At 37.6% G+C, this 14,365-nt stretch overlaps 1 protein-coding gene and 1 long non-coding RNA gene across 2 annotated transcripts in view; one reads left to right on the forward strand and one right to left on the reverse strand.

Annotated features, from left to right (window-relative positions):
- LOC133213161 (uncharacterized) overlaps positions 1–14,365 on the forward strand; it is a 403,544-nt gene that overhangs the window by 352,805 nt on the left and 36,374 nt on the right. The gene's annotated exons all lie outside the window — the stretch shown is intronic.
- Positions 1–14,365, reverse strand: part of COL25A1 (collagen type XXV alpha 1 chain) — a 308,091-nt gene that overhangs the window by 37,383 nt on the left and 256,343 nt on the right. Inside the window, exon 18 of the mRNA XM_061355191.1 lies at positions 10,550–10,594. Within this exon, the coding sequence (XP_061211175.1) occupies positions 10,550–10,594 (45 nt within the window). The remainder of the gene's footprint in view (positions 1–10,549; positions 10,595–14,365) is intronic.

Genomic DNA, 14,365 nt, shown 5'->3' on the forward strand with positions numbered 1-14,365 from the left:
TTAAAAGTTAGTAGTGTAACCCAATTAATAAAGATCTATTTACTAACCTAACAATATCACTGAACTTAAATGACTAAAAATTACCCATCAAATGCTTCTTCAAATAGCTAAAAGACAGATGTATCATAAACCTATTTGATATAATTACTGAGAACATATAGAGATAGTGGATATAAGCAATTGGATAATATTTCTCTTTACTTCTTTGCCTCCACAGAAATACAGGCATGTTGCACGGGGTGAGCAAATGAGGAATTATTCTTGCACACTGATAATGGAAGAAGCTGGCAACTTATTATCGTAAATAGAATATTATATGACACAGAGCTTTAAAACAATATCAACTGTGGAGCGGAAGAAGTTGTGCGCTGGTAGAGACTAGGATCTGACTGGCTGAGTAACAGCTCTGATGAGAATAACGAGACACTCAGAGAGCAAAAAAAGAAATGAGAACCTATCAAATTTAACACTGTCAACGATGTGTGAAATGTAAAGAAAACAGCTTCCTCTCAATAAGGCATGCGGATGTCCCTGTTACGCAAAGGCAAGAAACCATTCTGATTAGTCCATCACAGAAACATGACGCCAGAGCCATGGAGTAATAGCAGTTAGGAAAAAATGCTTGCTTTGGACTGCACTTTGATTTGACATTGTAGCTCTAGGATTCAACAAAGCATTGCCTGGTTCTAAGTCTTTTACATTAAACGAGCTCAGAATTTGTTCCAAACTAACATGAAATTCTGAGAGGAATGAAAGGAATCAGAGTAATCAGGATTTATAACACTTTGCTAAACATCTCACCTCAACTTTTTATGATAAACCCAAAGTTTTATCTAGTAAGAATATACCAGGAGCTTCTCTGCCTTCTAAAGCAGGGGCAGGGAGCACAAAATTTGGAAAGAGGAGTTAAAGAGGCAGGTTTTGACAGAAAAATAAGGAACTCCCCTGTTTGAGATACTGTTTGGCAGCTGTATAGAAAGCCATTAGCAAGTGATGACTCTCTGTGAATATTAGTTTAACCCTTTGGCACAGCTGTGGAATCACTACTTAGGAACCACCATATTACACAAGATGAATTTCAGCATTCAAACTTCATCTGCTGTTAGGGCTTGGAGCAATCTGTATCAATCCTACAAAACAGGCAACTTGGTATTAAAAAAATCAACAAGCTTGTAAATTGCATCCACTTTACAGGGGTGATCTGTTATCTTTTTAAGAGCAACCTCTAATGGCTTGATACATTAATAATTTAAACCACTAAGAGACTGCCTCTATGTGTGCTCATTTTCACCCTCAAATGTTTGTAAATTGTGGAAATATTAATGGGTCAGACAGCAAATGATATACTACTATTAACAAACTTTGCTAATGTTCATTTTCCCCTCTTATCATAAAACGTCTGAAACAGAAAAGGACCACATAATGGCATGTTGTACACCTAGTGCAATGTAAGCTCCATCAGAATTTAATCCTAAAAATGGCACCTTGTAATTTGCATCAGTGGATAGTCAAATTTTTATGAGGATTATTATCTAGACATATTCACAACTGGCCTTCATGGTGATTAAAGCTTTTACGGGCTGAGACAGAGGCTAACTTTGCTCTTAGAAGTTAACCTAAGACACTGCTGAACATCTTCTTTTGGCTTTTATACAATCTGTAATTGGCTAAAACTTGGACTTTTGCTTAAAAAACGTGAAACAGTTGAACTCCAGTTTGTAATGCTAATAGCTGTTTTTAACACTGCTAATTTGGCAAGCGTTTATTAACAATGGAATTCTAATAAAATATTCAGTTGGAATTTGCCTTCATCGCATAGCTGAGACACACAACAATGAAATTATTTGAAGCCTTGTTCTTATACAGGCCCAGGTCACTTCTAGTACCTGAAACACACAGCTCTATGCTTATTCAAGCAACCATAGAGAACAGCAGTTGCTGGATACACTGTTTTCCCACAGAAGGCTCTTCTTTCTATAATTATTCTTCTAATGAATATAACACATTTTCCTGTCCATATCAATGTTTGCCCCAAAAGAAAATCTGTGCTGCAGAAAAGTGCCTAAACTATTGACTTTTCTATAACATCGAAACAAAGTTGCTTCCATTCTTGAAATCACTATCCTACTTTTATAAATAAAAATGTTTGAAGTCACTGATAAAACATGTTATTGTTGCTAAAACCCAAAACCATGTGAGCCAGTTATTCCCCTTATCAATATAAACTGTGCAAAAGCCCTTAACATTCTAAACTTTTTTTTTTAAGACTTACTGCCATCTTAGTATTTTCCTTCTGCATCAGATTACTTCATTATTTTCTTTTATGCTATAGAAATGAGACTACACCAATCTTTTGAACATGAATTTGCAAGGAACAATGCCATTTCAATCCTTATCCTTATCTAGTGCTTTAGATAAGAAACTCTCACCTTTATTAGTTCATTGGTCCCAAAACACTTTATTTAATATCTGCTCCAGTGCTGGCACCATAGCAGTTTTTTCTCTCAGGGCTGACTGGCAGATCTGCCATGGAACCAGGACATGCACACCTTTCCCTGCTATTCACTTATGAGTCCAGTCATGCCAAGGGCAGGATTCCTGCAGGCACACCTCTGGGTTGGCAAACCATGCCAAAGCATCAGAATTTCTGTGGAGGATTCTGGTAGTGTAGGTCCAGCCCACAGTTTCCATACACAGGAAACCTAGCTCTGTGGGCTTGGGGAAAACCCTGACATGCCCCGATACACAACTTTGAGGCAGGCTTGGAGCTTCAAAACTCCTGCCTGTTGGCCTGGAGGACCTCCAAAAATTCCTGCATCTGGCATGAGTCTAGCTGCAAACTCCTCAAGAGCCACAGACCTTGGGAAAGCCCAAACTGTCCCTTCTGACATGGAAGGGTCCTAATTTTAATCACACGAAGTGACTACGGTATGCTTGTCTTACATGTTATTCTGATTTACCCATTGGCAAGTACAATGCCCTATCCTTGCCTGACTCCGCTGAAAGAATCCTGTGAAGGTAGAGACATACAGAAGAGCTAGGAAAAACAATTTGGAGAACTATGAAGTTATAATAATTTTAATTTTGTTCACTGGTATCTGTGTTGATTCTCCAGAATTTGTCATCTGCTGGCTCAGGCTTTGTTACTGAGATTGCTATCTAACCAAAATACTGTGACTTTTCCATTCTGCAGCGGAGTGAGAGCCAAATTCTCAGGAGTCTGGAACAGAACAACCCATGGCAATTGATGAAGCCACACTTGCTCATGCCCTGCCTACATCTGTGGCACTCAGTTTCAGTGAAGCAATTTCTAGGAAACTCAGCTAGCTTTAGACTATACAAGTCAGAGAGGTCCGCCCATTATACATTCTCACTGTGAAGGGCATTAGAAGGACTTTACATATAGCCTGATGTCCATGGGAATTTTGTTCTTGGGAGGACTACAGTATTCAGCTCATAAGAAGGAAATGAGCAGAGTAAAATGAAATCTGATTAAAAAAAAACAAACCCTAACCCTGTTTTATAAGGTCTTTGTTAGGTCTTTTCATACCACTTCAGAATTGGCTCCAGAAATGGCCAGTTAAAACAGGTTGTCTGGCTCACTCATTGCAGTTGAAACAATATCTTTAATCCCTAATCAGTCCCTAAACTTAGAAAAACAATTCAGGTTTAGAATTTCCAAATGCGTATTTAGCCTTTATGATTCATTTAGAGTTAGAGAAGTAAAACCTTACAACGTTGCTAACACCGTGGAGCTTCACAATGAGCTGTACTTTTGTACCTTTATTGCTTTTTAGTGATCCTAATTTTCTCATCGCTTTTAAGTTCTGCTTGCTTAGAAAATATGTTTCTTTGGAAGGGTGTTAACAGAACCAGTAATAATTCTGATTAATGCTGCGTAGATTAGTCATATCAAGGACTTCTTGCTTAAAGGTTAATTATAATTCAAGTCACTGTAAATTTGAGGATTAGAATAAAAACACTTGTTGTAATAAGCACCCCATTTTCAATTATTTGCAATAGCTGCAAATAATTGCAAATAACTGCTAATTTATGAAAAGTCAGGCCCCAAATTGTTTACTATATGAAACAGATGAAGAATCTAAGGAATTTTTGTTGCTACTCTGAAAGGTAAAGTAATACTTTCAGATTACTGAAATTCAAATTACAGATTTTCTTGATTTTTGAATACAGCAGAATATTTAACTCTCATATTATTCAGCTGTTTTAAAAATTTGTGATTTGGCTTGATTTATTTTTTTGTAAGAAAGAAAAATTAAACTATGCCATAAAACAGATGCTGTGAAATAAATCCTTATAAGATCAGTTTTCCAACTAGTAATATCTTTAGAGGAAAAAACATCCTGTTTTTCAGTTACTTATGTTTTAGCCTTTCCAGGAAAGTAAATGAGAGCTTTCATGATAGTTTCTGATGGGTTAATAAGAACTGCATATATCTCAGAGAATGCCCCAGTAAACACTCCTGACACATGCGTACCATACAATGTTAATGATGATTTAATTTTCTGGCCTCAATTCTCTAAATTAGTTCTAGGAAATTACATGTCTACCCTATGCAAGTGGTTACTTCCATAACATATGGAAACCAGACAGATAGGAGTGGATGAACAAAGCAAGATATGTAGCTATATACATAGACATATACATTTGTATATGTACTTTAACCCAGGAAGTAAATAATGAAAATTGATGGCACAGTTGTGTAATTTTTTTTTTAATTTTATGTTTTACCTACCTATGCATTGAGATACTTCTAAAAACTAGCTCTTCAAATATAGGTACTAAGTCCTACCTTTTTAGATCAGTTCCCATTTTCACACAGAATAAGCATCCTTATAGTCTACTTTTCAGTATCTGACCTATACAACAGTGCACATTTTCCTCTGCTCAGGAAGATGACCCACTCTTAAGAACACTCTATGTGAGCAGTGAAAGGTTAGAAATAAGTTCACCCTTGTATATTTCAAAATATATCAGCTAAGGTAAATACATATCAGGGAGAAACCTAAGTTCTATGAAACAGGGCTTGAATCTGAAGTCCTGCAAGTTTTAATTGCTGCAGTTGACATGCTTAGCCCATCTCTATATCCAGGATTTGGAGATGCCTGTCACAAGGTCAGCTCATCCCTTCCAGCTCCTAGTTCAGGCTAAAAAGTGTTCTGAGTATGGTGACCTTTAGGATAAAGAGGAAGTGAAGCCTGGACTAGAAAATATGAGTCCTTGAATAAACTGAAAGAGACATATAGGCTCTGCAGGCTTCCTGGAAACAGTCACTGATAAGGAAGGAAAACAAGAAGAATGGAAATATGGAAAAGGAAAAATGCATTAGGAGAATGCACTCAGCCTTCCTAAGAAGCCCTGGAGAAAAAAGGGAGTTTAAAGAACTTTCCTATAGGTGGTGAACTGCGTTGACTCCAAAATTAAATGCTTGGAACTACCATTTCTTTCAGATTTCCTTTCGTTTTACTACCAGATGAGAAGAGCAACATCTAAACACATAAGCTTAAACAGCAATCGCTTGCTTTTCCAAGAGAGCTTAAATAGGATACTGACTTCTAAGCATCCAGCTTGAAAACTCTGTCACATTTTCTCTGTGAGTTTTCTTTTCTAGCAGAACTCACTAGATGAAAGGAGCATTGACTCTTCTAGAGCTAAAAATATAAGTTCTGTGGAGCAGCAAGTTTTTCAGTCTTTACACAGAATTAGGGAAGTCACTGGATCAGATCTTTGAATATGAACAGAAAAAAAATAAATAAAGAACACATGAAAATTAGAATTGCTTTTGCTTAAAAAAACAAACCAAAACCTCAAAAAAAATCAAATTCCTATCTCTTTATCCAGGTTCTTCTAAAACCTTGTTCAGGCACAGCCCAAGGGAAGTCAATCCAAAGCAATTGTATAAAAAGATACAAAATGCTGTATACTGGCAAATCTATTGAAACAGCCAGTTCCACTGGATTTGAAAACACAGAAAAAATTCCCTACTGAAAGTAGAAGGGATCAGCAGCCTTTCTTTTCTCATGCCAAATCATTCAACAGCAGTTTTCATGGACACAATGGAATAAAACACCCAAGCTTTGTTTCAGTATTTGTTTTAAAAACAGAAGGAGAAATGCCAGAAATGCTAAACAAGATCCTGTATACAGTGCTGCTACTGAGGGGAAACGAGTGTTCTGTGAAAGCTTCCCACTACACTGATGAAACTGAGGATTGTACTGCCCAAATGACAGAAAATGCAACACACAATGGATTTGAGAGATGTCTGACATTACAATAAGTAAGAGTATGCATGACTTCTATCACAGTGAGTGCTGCTTTGTACATATCATCCTATGAAAGTTAAGAGATAAAACAGATAGATGAAGTTAGTGTTTCATAGAAAGTATTCCGTGTCTGCTTCGTGTCAGTTGGGAGATATCAGAGTGATGAGTTAATAGTCTGTGTTTAGGTGCCTTGCTCACTTCCCAAGTGACATGGTGGAACATTCAGGGGATCATTAAGTTTCCAGCCATTCCTAAACAGCAACAGGTGCTTGAGAAACATTTCTCCAGTATGTCAAAGACAGCTTCATCACTGTCTTAGAAACAACTGACTGCACTTGTGTTTCCTCCATGGCACCAACTGACAATGAGGAGAGAATGAAAAAGAACAGGAAGAACTCCCAAAACATCCACATGTGCATGGTGAATAGGTCTAGAAAAGTAAGTAACGAAAGACCCTGCTGCATACTCTGAATTCAGATATGATACTTGCATGTCCATCCAATGTTGCTGTTCATTCAGACTCCAGTATCATATTCAACCAATCTCTAACAGGTTCCTGGGAACACTGATTAATTAATTGGAATGGCATTATAAGAAGCTGAAACTTTCCCAATGATTACTATTTATTAATCCCTTAAGTAGTTTGTCTATACATTCAAGCATACGGGCCTGGAAGTCTTAGAAAGCTTCTCCAATCATGAGAAGGAAGATGAGATGTAGCTGGGAAGATATGGTCCACTGCCTGGCATAGCATTTATGTTTTCACAGGCTGTTTTAGCATTTTTAGAGAGTGCTATGTATGTGCACAGTTTCCTAAAACATTTAATAATGCAGCCTGACACATTCATAAGCAAGCAAATTTGTAGTTCAACTAGCAGATTTAAAGAAAAGGAGACTTGCAGTTCCTTACAGAGTAATAAAAGGGTAAATACTGAAGACTAGAACTACACTGAAGAGTTTCCTATGTATAGAATATCCCTGTATCTTACATTTCTTTACATGGAAGTACTAGAAGACACTAAAGGAAATTCTTTCAAAATCAGATAACAGAGTCTTCTCTCGCCTCTTTCTACTCATTTGTCTAGAAGATACCTGAACCTATCAGCCCATCAACATCCAACAATTCCAAAGCTATTTAGAACATAAAAGCTCTGTAAACATGATCCTCAGATAACGTTCATCCAAAATCACCTGTGTGACTTGAGTTGCTCTATACCAAATGGATATGAACTTCTGATATTTATGTATCTAATTCCTAGAACATCTACTGTCCTAATTCCTTGCATACTTGGCCAGTTGAACACAGGTTTAACCTACATCTATAGGAATTGGTGCATTTCAGCCGTCTTGGGATAATCTTTAAAACCTACTTAAGAAATGTGTTTTATCAATAACTCAGGGCAAAAGGAAGAAAACAAATAGAATGCGTTAATTTCTAGATCATCATAGGCACAAATTTAGTGAACATTCTGTGATTCCAATTATATAAGATGGAAGAAAGATCAAAAGTGTGCTGAGAACCGTAAAGCATTTTCGCTGCAAGAAACCTCAATGGAAAATTTTGCAGAAGACTTTTGAGTGTGCCTGTACATGCCTGTGTAATGTAACAGAAACTGAAGAAAACAGTACTGCAGAAAACAAGAATAGTATCCAAATTAAACCAGAAAGACAAAAATATTTAGATTTTCATACAGGGAAAGAGATTAATGGTCACTGCCTTGTATTGAACCCCATCACTTTCTTCTACATGCTCCTGCTAGCACTTTTCTTGAGTTGCCAGATGTCCATCTCACAAAGTTGGGAAACAGCCTGCAAAATCCCTGCTGACAGCTACTGTGCTGGCACGCAAATTCATGAGAACCCTGAAATCCATTAAAGTCTTAGAAAAAAAACTTTGCTTATGGAAACTTCTTACATGATGTAACAAGTTCCTAGATGTTGTGATGACACTGTGCAAGGTTTGTACTATATTTGTTGCATTATGCCATCACTGCATATCACTGTTAAGATAGAATAGCAAAGACATATTTTAAAGAGTTTTATGAAGTCCTGAAGTAAACAGACCCCAGAAGCCCTGAGAAGAATGTAACAAACAACAAGTAATAATCAGGAAAATAGAGTTACTGCTTTCAGCTTTGTGCGGTAATACCATGATAATACCAAGAGATGGCAAGTCCAGTCAATTTGATTTCCTCCATGCTTAAATTTCTCATCCAGTCACTGTTCTCAAAGTAGCTTTCAATCAACATCAGTTCACTGGAAATTTGTTTTGCCATAAGATATCACTGAGGTTGTTCTCGGAAATTGATAGATGATTTTACCATGGTGATACATCATTCTTCACTCAAACAGAGGGTGAGAAAAGGTGCAAAACTACTGCCTTTTCTTTCCCAATAGTTGCCCATATTCCTAATTCCAGCTATTCACTGGTTTCTCCTATGACTTCTCAGGCCATAGATGTAGTCTCTGAGACAGAAAAATGTAGGCTTTTTTCAATAGATTCATTAATTAAAAAGAGCTTACAGATGCCTTGAATCAAAAGAGCACCCATTCTGCAAGTCTGATGTAACCAGATCTGGTTTTGCTCTCTCCTATGCACATTCTGCTAGCTTGTTTGTCACCATCTAGGGTGTACCTAGCCACTTCAATGCAGAACTGCACTAGATGGAATTTCTTCACTGAACCGTGACTGGTCTCCCTCTGACCTGGATTTTTAATAGAAGCTAGCATTCTCCTAAAAGAATTAATGTTTGACCATATTATTCCATTTTATTCTGCAGGCAACTGTACTATTTTTCCACTGTATCCGCTGAATTCTGAAACAAATTTTCACTGGGCAAAACTCCCACATTTCATCCATTTTTCATTTGTCTTTCAGGTGACTCCGAAAGCTGCGCTTCTGAGCCATTCCTACCACTAACAAGTAAAGCTTAACAGCAGTAAGTTTCCCAGAGCAGAGACTCAGATTTAGGCTTTTTTATTTACTTGCTGATGATATGCATGGACATGCACTATCTGCACGAATATGGAATCCCCAAAGACCAGCTGCAACTCCAGCTGATTTTGGCAAGTGCCCCCAAGATGCTGACACTGACCTCCTACTGAGCTACCTCTTAGATCACTCTTAAAGAGGGATTGCTTTCAGAGGTCCTTAATCACACAAAGGACAGCTCCTACATGATCTTCACTAGTCAATATAGGGTTCATTCTCATGGAAAATGAACAGACTCCCTGGGAACTATATTTTCAGGTATTACAACAGACAAACTTTAATATGCACATTCAATACTTCCCATAATTCACCAGTAACACAGAAGGGACTTCATGCTTCACTGCTGTGGCAATTCACAGGTCCCTTGAGAAAAACACTGCAAATGTTACATTCCATGAGATAAATCCTGAATGCTACCAAAATGGACAAGAGTTTGGCTGCTTGTCACTGGAGAAATGATATAAACCATCTCCTGAGGTATCCACAGGCCCATGATGGAATGAAAAGAAAAAGTTTCAAAGAGATTTTGTTTTCTGAAAGTGCAGTCTTTGCTACAAAAGAGAAGCAACAACTATAATCTGCATTCACTCAGGATATGTGATTCCACTCAGTTTGTGCAGCATTAAACAGTTACTAGCTCAAACTGTGCAAGCATCTACAATTCCCAGTGCAACCGCTTATGCTAGAACTAGACCAACCACATGTATTTTGTATCAACTAACCTAAAGATCCTAGACAAACCGGAAGGCAGGGACTAAACCAGGTATTAGGTCAGGGATCGTAACTAATACTGAGTAGAATCTTATTACAACATTTTGACTTGTCAGTGGAAATCACTGCTGTGTAATGGAGCACAGAGTATGTTTGTCGACAGAGCCAGTTCTCCACAGCCTGTGTATAATTAACGCAGTTCTCTGTCTGGAGGCTCAGTAAATTCAGTAGACTATTGCTACTGGAAAGCACGCACCAAAGTGGAAACCAAGTAAAGCTTTAATAACAAGCCTCTTCCATTAAGGTATAAAACCCCTACCATATCAGATTATTTTTTAAAGCACTGGAATGAAACACTCCACATTTTATTGTATGATATACTGCTTGTCTACAGACACTTGGCTGATCTTCCATGTGAAACCATTTTGTGATAATCCCCAGTTCAATACCAGAGACAGAAGAAGATACAGCACAGGTACAGCAAGTCCTTTTTAGCCACATTCTTGTAGTCTCCCCCTTTGCGGTGTCCCCTCCCCAGTACAAGAGACTACGATTTATTTACCTTTATCCCAGGGAGTCCAGGAAGCCCAGGAAGACCTGGTTCACCCTATACAGGAAAATTACATAATATTACAGACATTATTCAGTTATAATCACTATCCAGTGAACACCCCTATATATTCTGCAGCAAGATAAAAAAGCATAGATTACCGCTAGCCAGTTCAAGCAGGACTGATATTTTCAAAATGAGTGACTTAAATTTACACTTAGTAAAAGTCATATTAAGAACTTAAATATCTTCTGGGAACTTTGGGTCTGAAGATGACACTGAGGTTGAAAATCCACATCAGAAGAGCCAAAAATGAATTCACATTAGCCTTCACCAAAAGAGAATTAAAAAATCAGCAATGGCTCATTTTACATGCTGCCATTTCAGTTCCATACTTAACAACAGATGTTTAATTCTGCTCAATTTTCAACTCTGAGCTAGATACTGTGCTGTGTAACTGTCTGGTTTAGCTATAGAGCAATTAAGAAGAGCTTGGTTTAAATTGTGCAGCTCAAGCAGGACTACCTAATTATAACTGGGCCACCATTTTTATAGAGCTATCTGTAGCATCATTTCAGTGCTTGCTATTTATCTGTAAATATACATGGTGTCATGAAGGATAATGGGAATGTAATCTTCTATTACTTTACCCAGAAGAACCTTGCTTGTTTAAAACTGCAATGAAAAGACTTACAGTGCTGCATTTGCAAGGGATATTTTGTAACAGGAATTGAAAACTGAATGTATTAATTTTGAAATGAAATGGATATTAGTCTAAAAAAAGAATGAGAACATTTGCACAAATGATCATTTTGAGATATCAGCTAAATGGAAAGATGTTGTCCAGGGAAATAAAGATGATGAACAGAAAAAAAAAAAAAAGGCAAAAAAAGCAATAACATGAAGAAAACATTATTTTAAAGTCTGGAGATTTTATTTTAATACAGAGATGGATTATAACCAGCAGCCTGGATCTGAATATTCCCTGAACTTTCTGGAAGCTCAGGTCTGAACTCTGAAACCAGCTTTTACCTTTAGAAGGAGTTGAACTATATTCCAGGTTTTGTACACTGCTGAGCATTATAGAAATCCAGATTTCAACTCTGTGGTTTGGGCTGATTCATCCAGATTGTGCTGTTTAAATATTTTACGTGTATGTATAGGCACATACATACATTCATACACTCATGTATACACATGTATACATGCACAAATACAAATACATATATGCACAGCATAGATATTTATCAGTACCCAGAGACACTTCTTCGAGGCATTAATATTAAACAGACTTGTAGGGCTAATAACAAAATTATATTCTGCCACAAACTGAAGAACACAATAAGGGGTCTGCAAATTGCTTTACCAAATGGAGTGATTTTTAAATGTTATAGAAGGATCTAATAACAGCTTCTTTGCCCATTTTAGTTACTTCAGAATTTTAACTCTTCACATTGCCTAGAAGCACAGGAAATATTCCAGTCTCAAAATATTAACTATAGCATCAGATGAAAGAACAGAGGCTAGGATACCATTTTCAACAGATACTAGTATTTTTGGGTATGTTGCCCAACTTTCTAAAGCAGAATATGTATTGTCACTCTTGCAAAAGAATAATCCTTTATAAAGCCTCCATTGCACTCATTCCTGACAAAATACTAGATCCAAAAACCTACTTCTCTTGTCTTGCAGTTTCTTACTTGAGTAGCCATACATACAACACTACTACTGTGACCTTTTCTCATCTAAGTGTGGAAGTACTAAATTTCACTTGTAAGAACAGCATTTGAATAATTATAACTGATAATCTGTCGGTATTGCTGCAGTAGGTCTCTGTTTAGTCTTGGGACAGAGATAACTCTCATAGACCCACATGTAACAAGCAGAAAGGAAGCACCAAAGCCGGTTCAAAATTACAGTAATCAAAATCAATTAAAACACCCCTCAAAGATAACTTTAAAAAATGTGAAACACGTTGAAATTGCTAATGCTAAATTCTTCTTGCAGAAGAATGCATACTACTTTCTTTTCTGGACCTTTCTCGATACAAAAAAAATTAAGTATGATTTATGAGAAAATGATTTTTAAAGAAACCAAGGCTGTATACTATCTCCATCTCATAATGCTCAGGTTGGCAGGGCAGGTTGTTCTGTCACCTCTGCAATATATATAGCACACAACAGGCTTGCCAGGCCACTGAAATACTGTCACATTTAATGTAAATAGTATTTAGGTGGGCAGCTCAATATTTATCTGTCCTTAGGAGGTGGGTAAAGAATAACTGGAAGAAGAGGAAGAAGTTAAACATAAGGAAGGAAGGAAGGAAGACACCAGCAGGAAATCAGAATGGGACATGGTAGGGGGAAAACTATTGTGGAGACTTAGAGGGTAGAGGCATGTCTCCAGTTGAAAAAAGGGCTCCACAAAACCTTTGGTGGGTGAATGAGTACCTGCTAAGCAGGGGGCAGAACAGCAGACAAGGGGCACCTGGCTGGAGGAGGCACTCTGAATGAGTGCATTATTGTGGCTGCTGTTCGGGCTGGGACCTGTGTGGCAAGCTGGAAGCTTGTGAGGTGAAGGGGAAAGAATACCTTAAGCTCCCTTGGTGAGAATAACAAGCTAAGACTATAGGACATCTGAACTGTGTATCTCTCACTTATCTGTTACCTAAATGAAATCAAACCTGAGTACCTGGGGACTGAGATCCAGGTGCCTGCTGATAAATCACCGCTAGTTTTGCCTCCATGGCAGCCAGCTAATGAGGATATGAATCTTAACAGGCTCCTAAGCGCATTTTCTAGTTTATTACCCAAGAAAAGCATGCACTGCAGAATGCATGCACTGAATGATTTTGTGGATTCAATAGCTTTAAATTACTCTGATTACCTTTCCTAACTAAAACTGCATTTTACTAAAGCACTTCACTTACAACCATAATAACCTTTGTTTAGCCTTATAATTAGTGACAGTTATAATTTCTCAAACAAAAAGACTTAACATTTTATTTTAATTTAATTTTATATTTGTTTTATTTTTGTACATATTTTGGGGTTTTGCTTAGTCACCAGAAGACCTCAAGTATTAGAAAACAGTTATACTGCCGCTCACTATACAGAATTTTAACTCTTGGCTATCTGTCTGGAATACCTGCTAGCTCAACTGGCAGATGAACTCTGCTCCACTTTGGCAGCAGGAAGTAATTTTCAATGTTATAAGAGGCAAAAACGATGTCGAAGGCTTCTGATGAAAACCAAGTACTGCAAAACAAAAATCTGGTTCCCTCATTGTCTCTCCTCTTTACCCTTTCATCAGCTCTCCCAGCAGGACCTGCCTCCTACTCTCATGAATGGCAGCTGAAGGAACAGCATTCACTGTTTTTGATGTACTATAGATTCAAAGAGGAAATTCCCCAGCTTCAGAGGGCCTCATGTGGAGTCATTATAGCTCCTTCTGGACCTCTACTTGCAAAAGCAGCCTCACCTACACAGCGCCCAGGGGAATTTCTGCCCCTGGAAGGAAGCACAGAATGGCATTACCTGGTCTATATCCTTCCAAACACATTGCGTGCTTCTGACAGTTTGATTCCCCTTACAGGTATATGTGAAGGGGATTCTAGTCAATATTTATTTTCTTCCTAGTGAGATGTAATAATGCACCACAGTCTGAAGGTTAATATTCAGTCAAACATGCAGGGTTAACTTGTGATTACTCATATTCTTTGTTAGTCTTCCCAACTGCAATTGGGTAAGCTTTCAACGCAAGCGTGCTGTGGCTAGAAGGGGAGGTGGGTTAGTCTAATATTGCTTTTCATTGTTATTAATCATTCCT

Source organism: Neopsephotus bourkii, unplaced genomic scaffold, assembly GCF_033783945.1.
Source record: "Neopsephotus bourkii isolate Nb327-2 ecotype Australia unplaced genomic scaffold, CSIRO-AGI_Nbou_v1 NB_787, whole genome shotgun sequence".
Lineage (NCBI taxonomy): Eukaryota > Metazoa > Chordata > Aves > Psittaciformes > Psittacidae > Neopsephotus > Neopsephotus bourkii.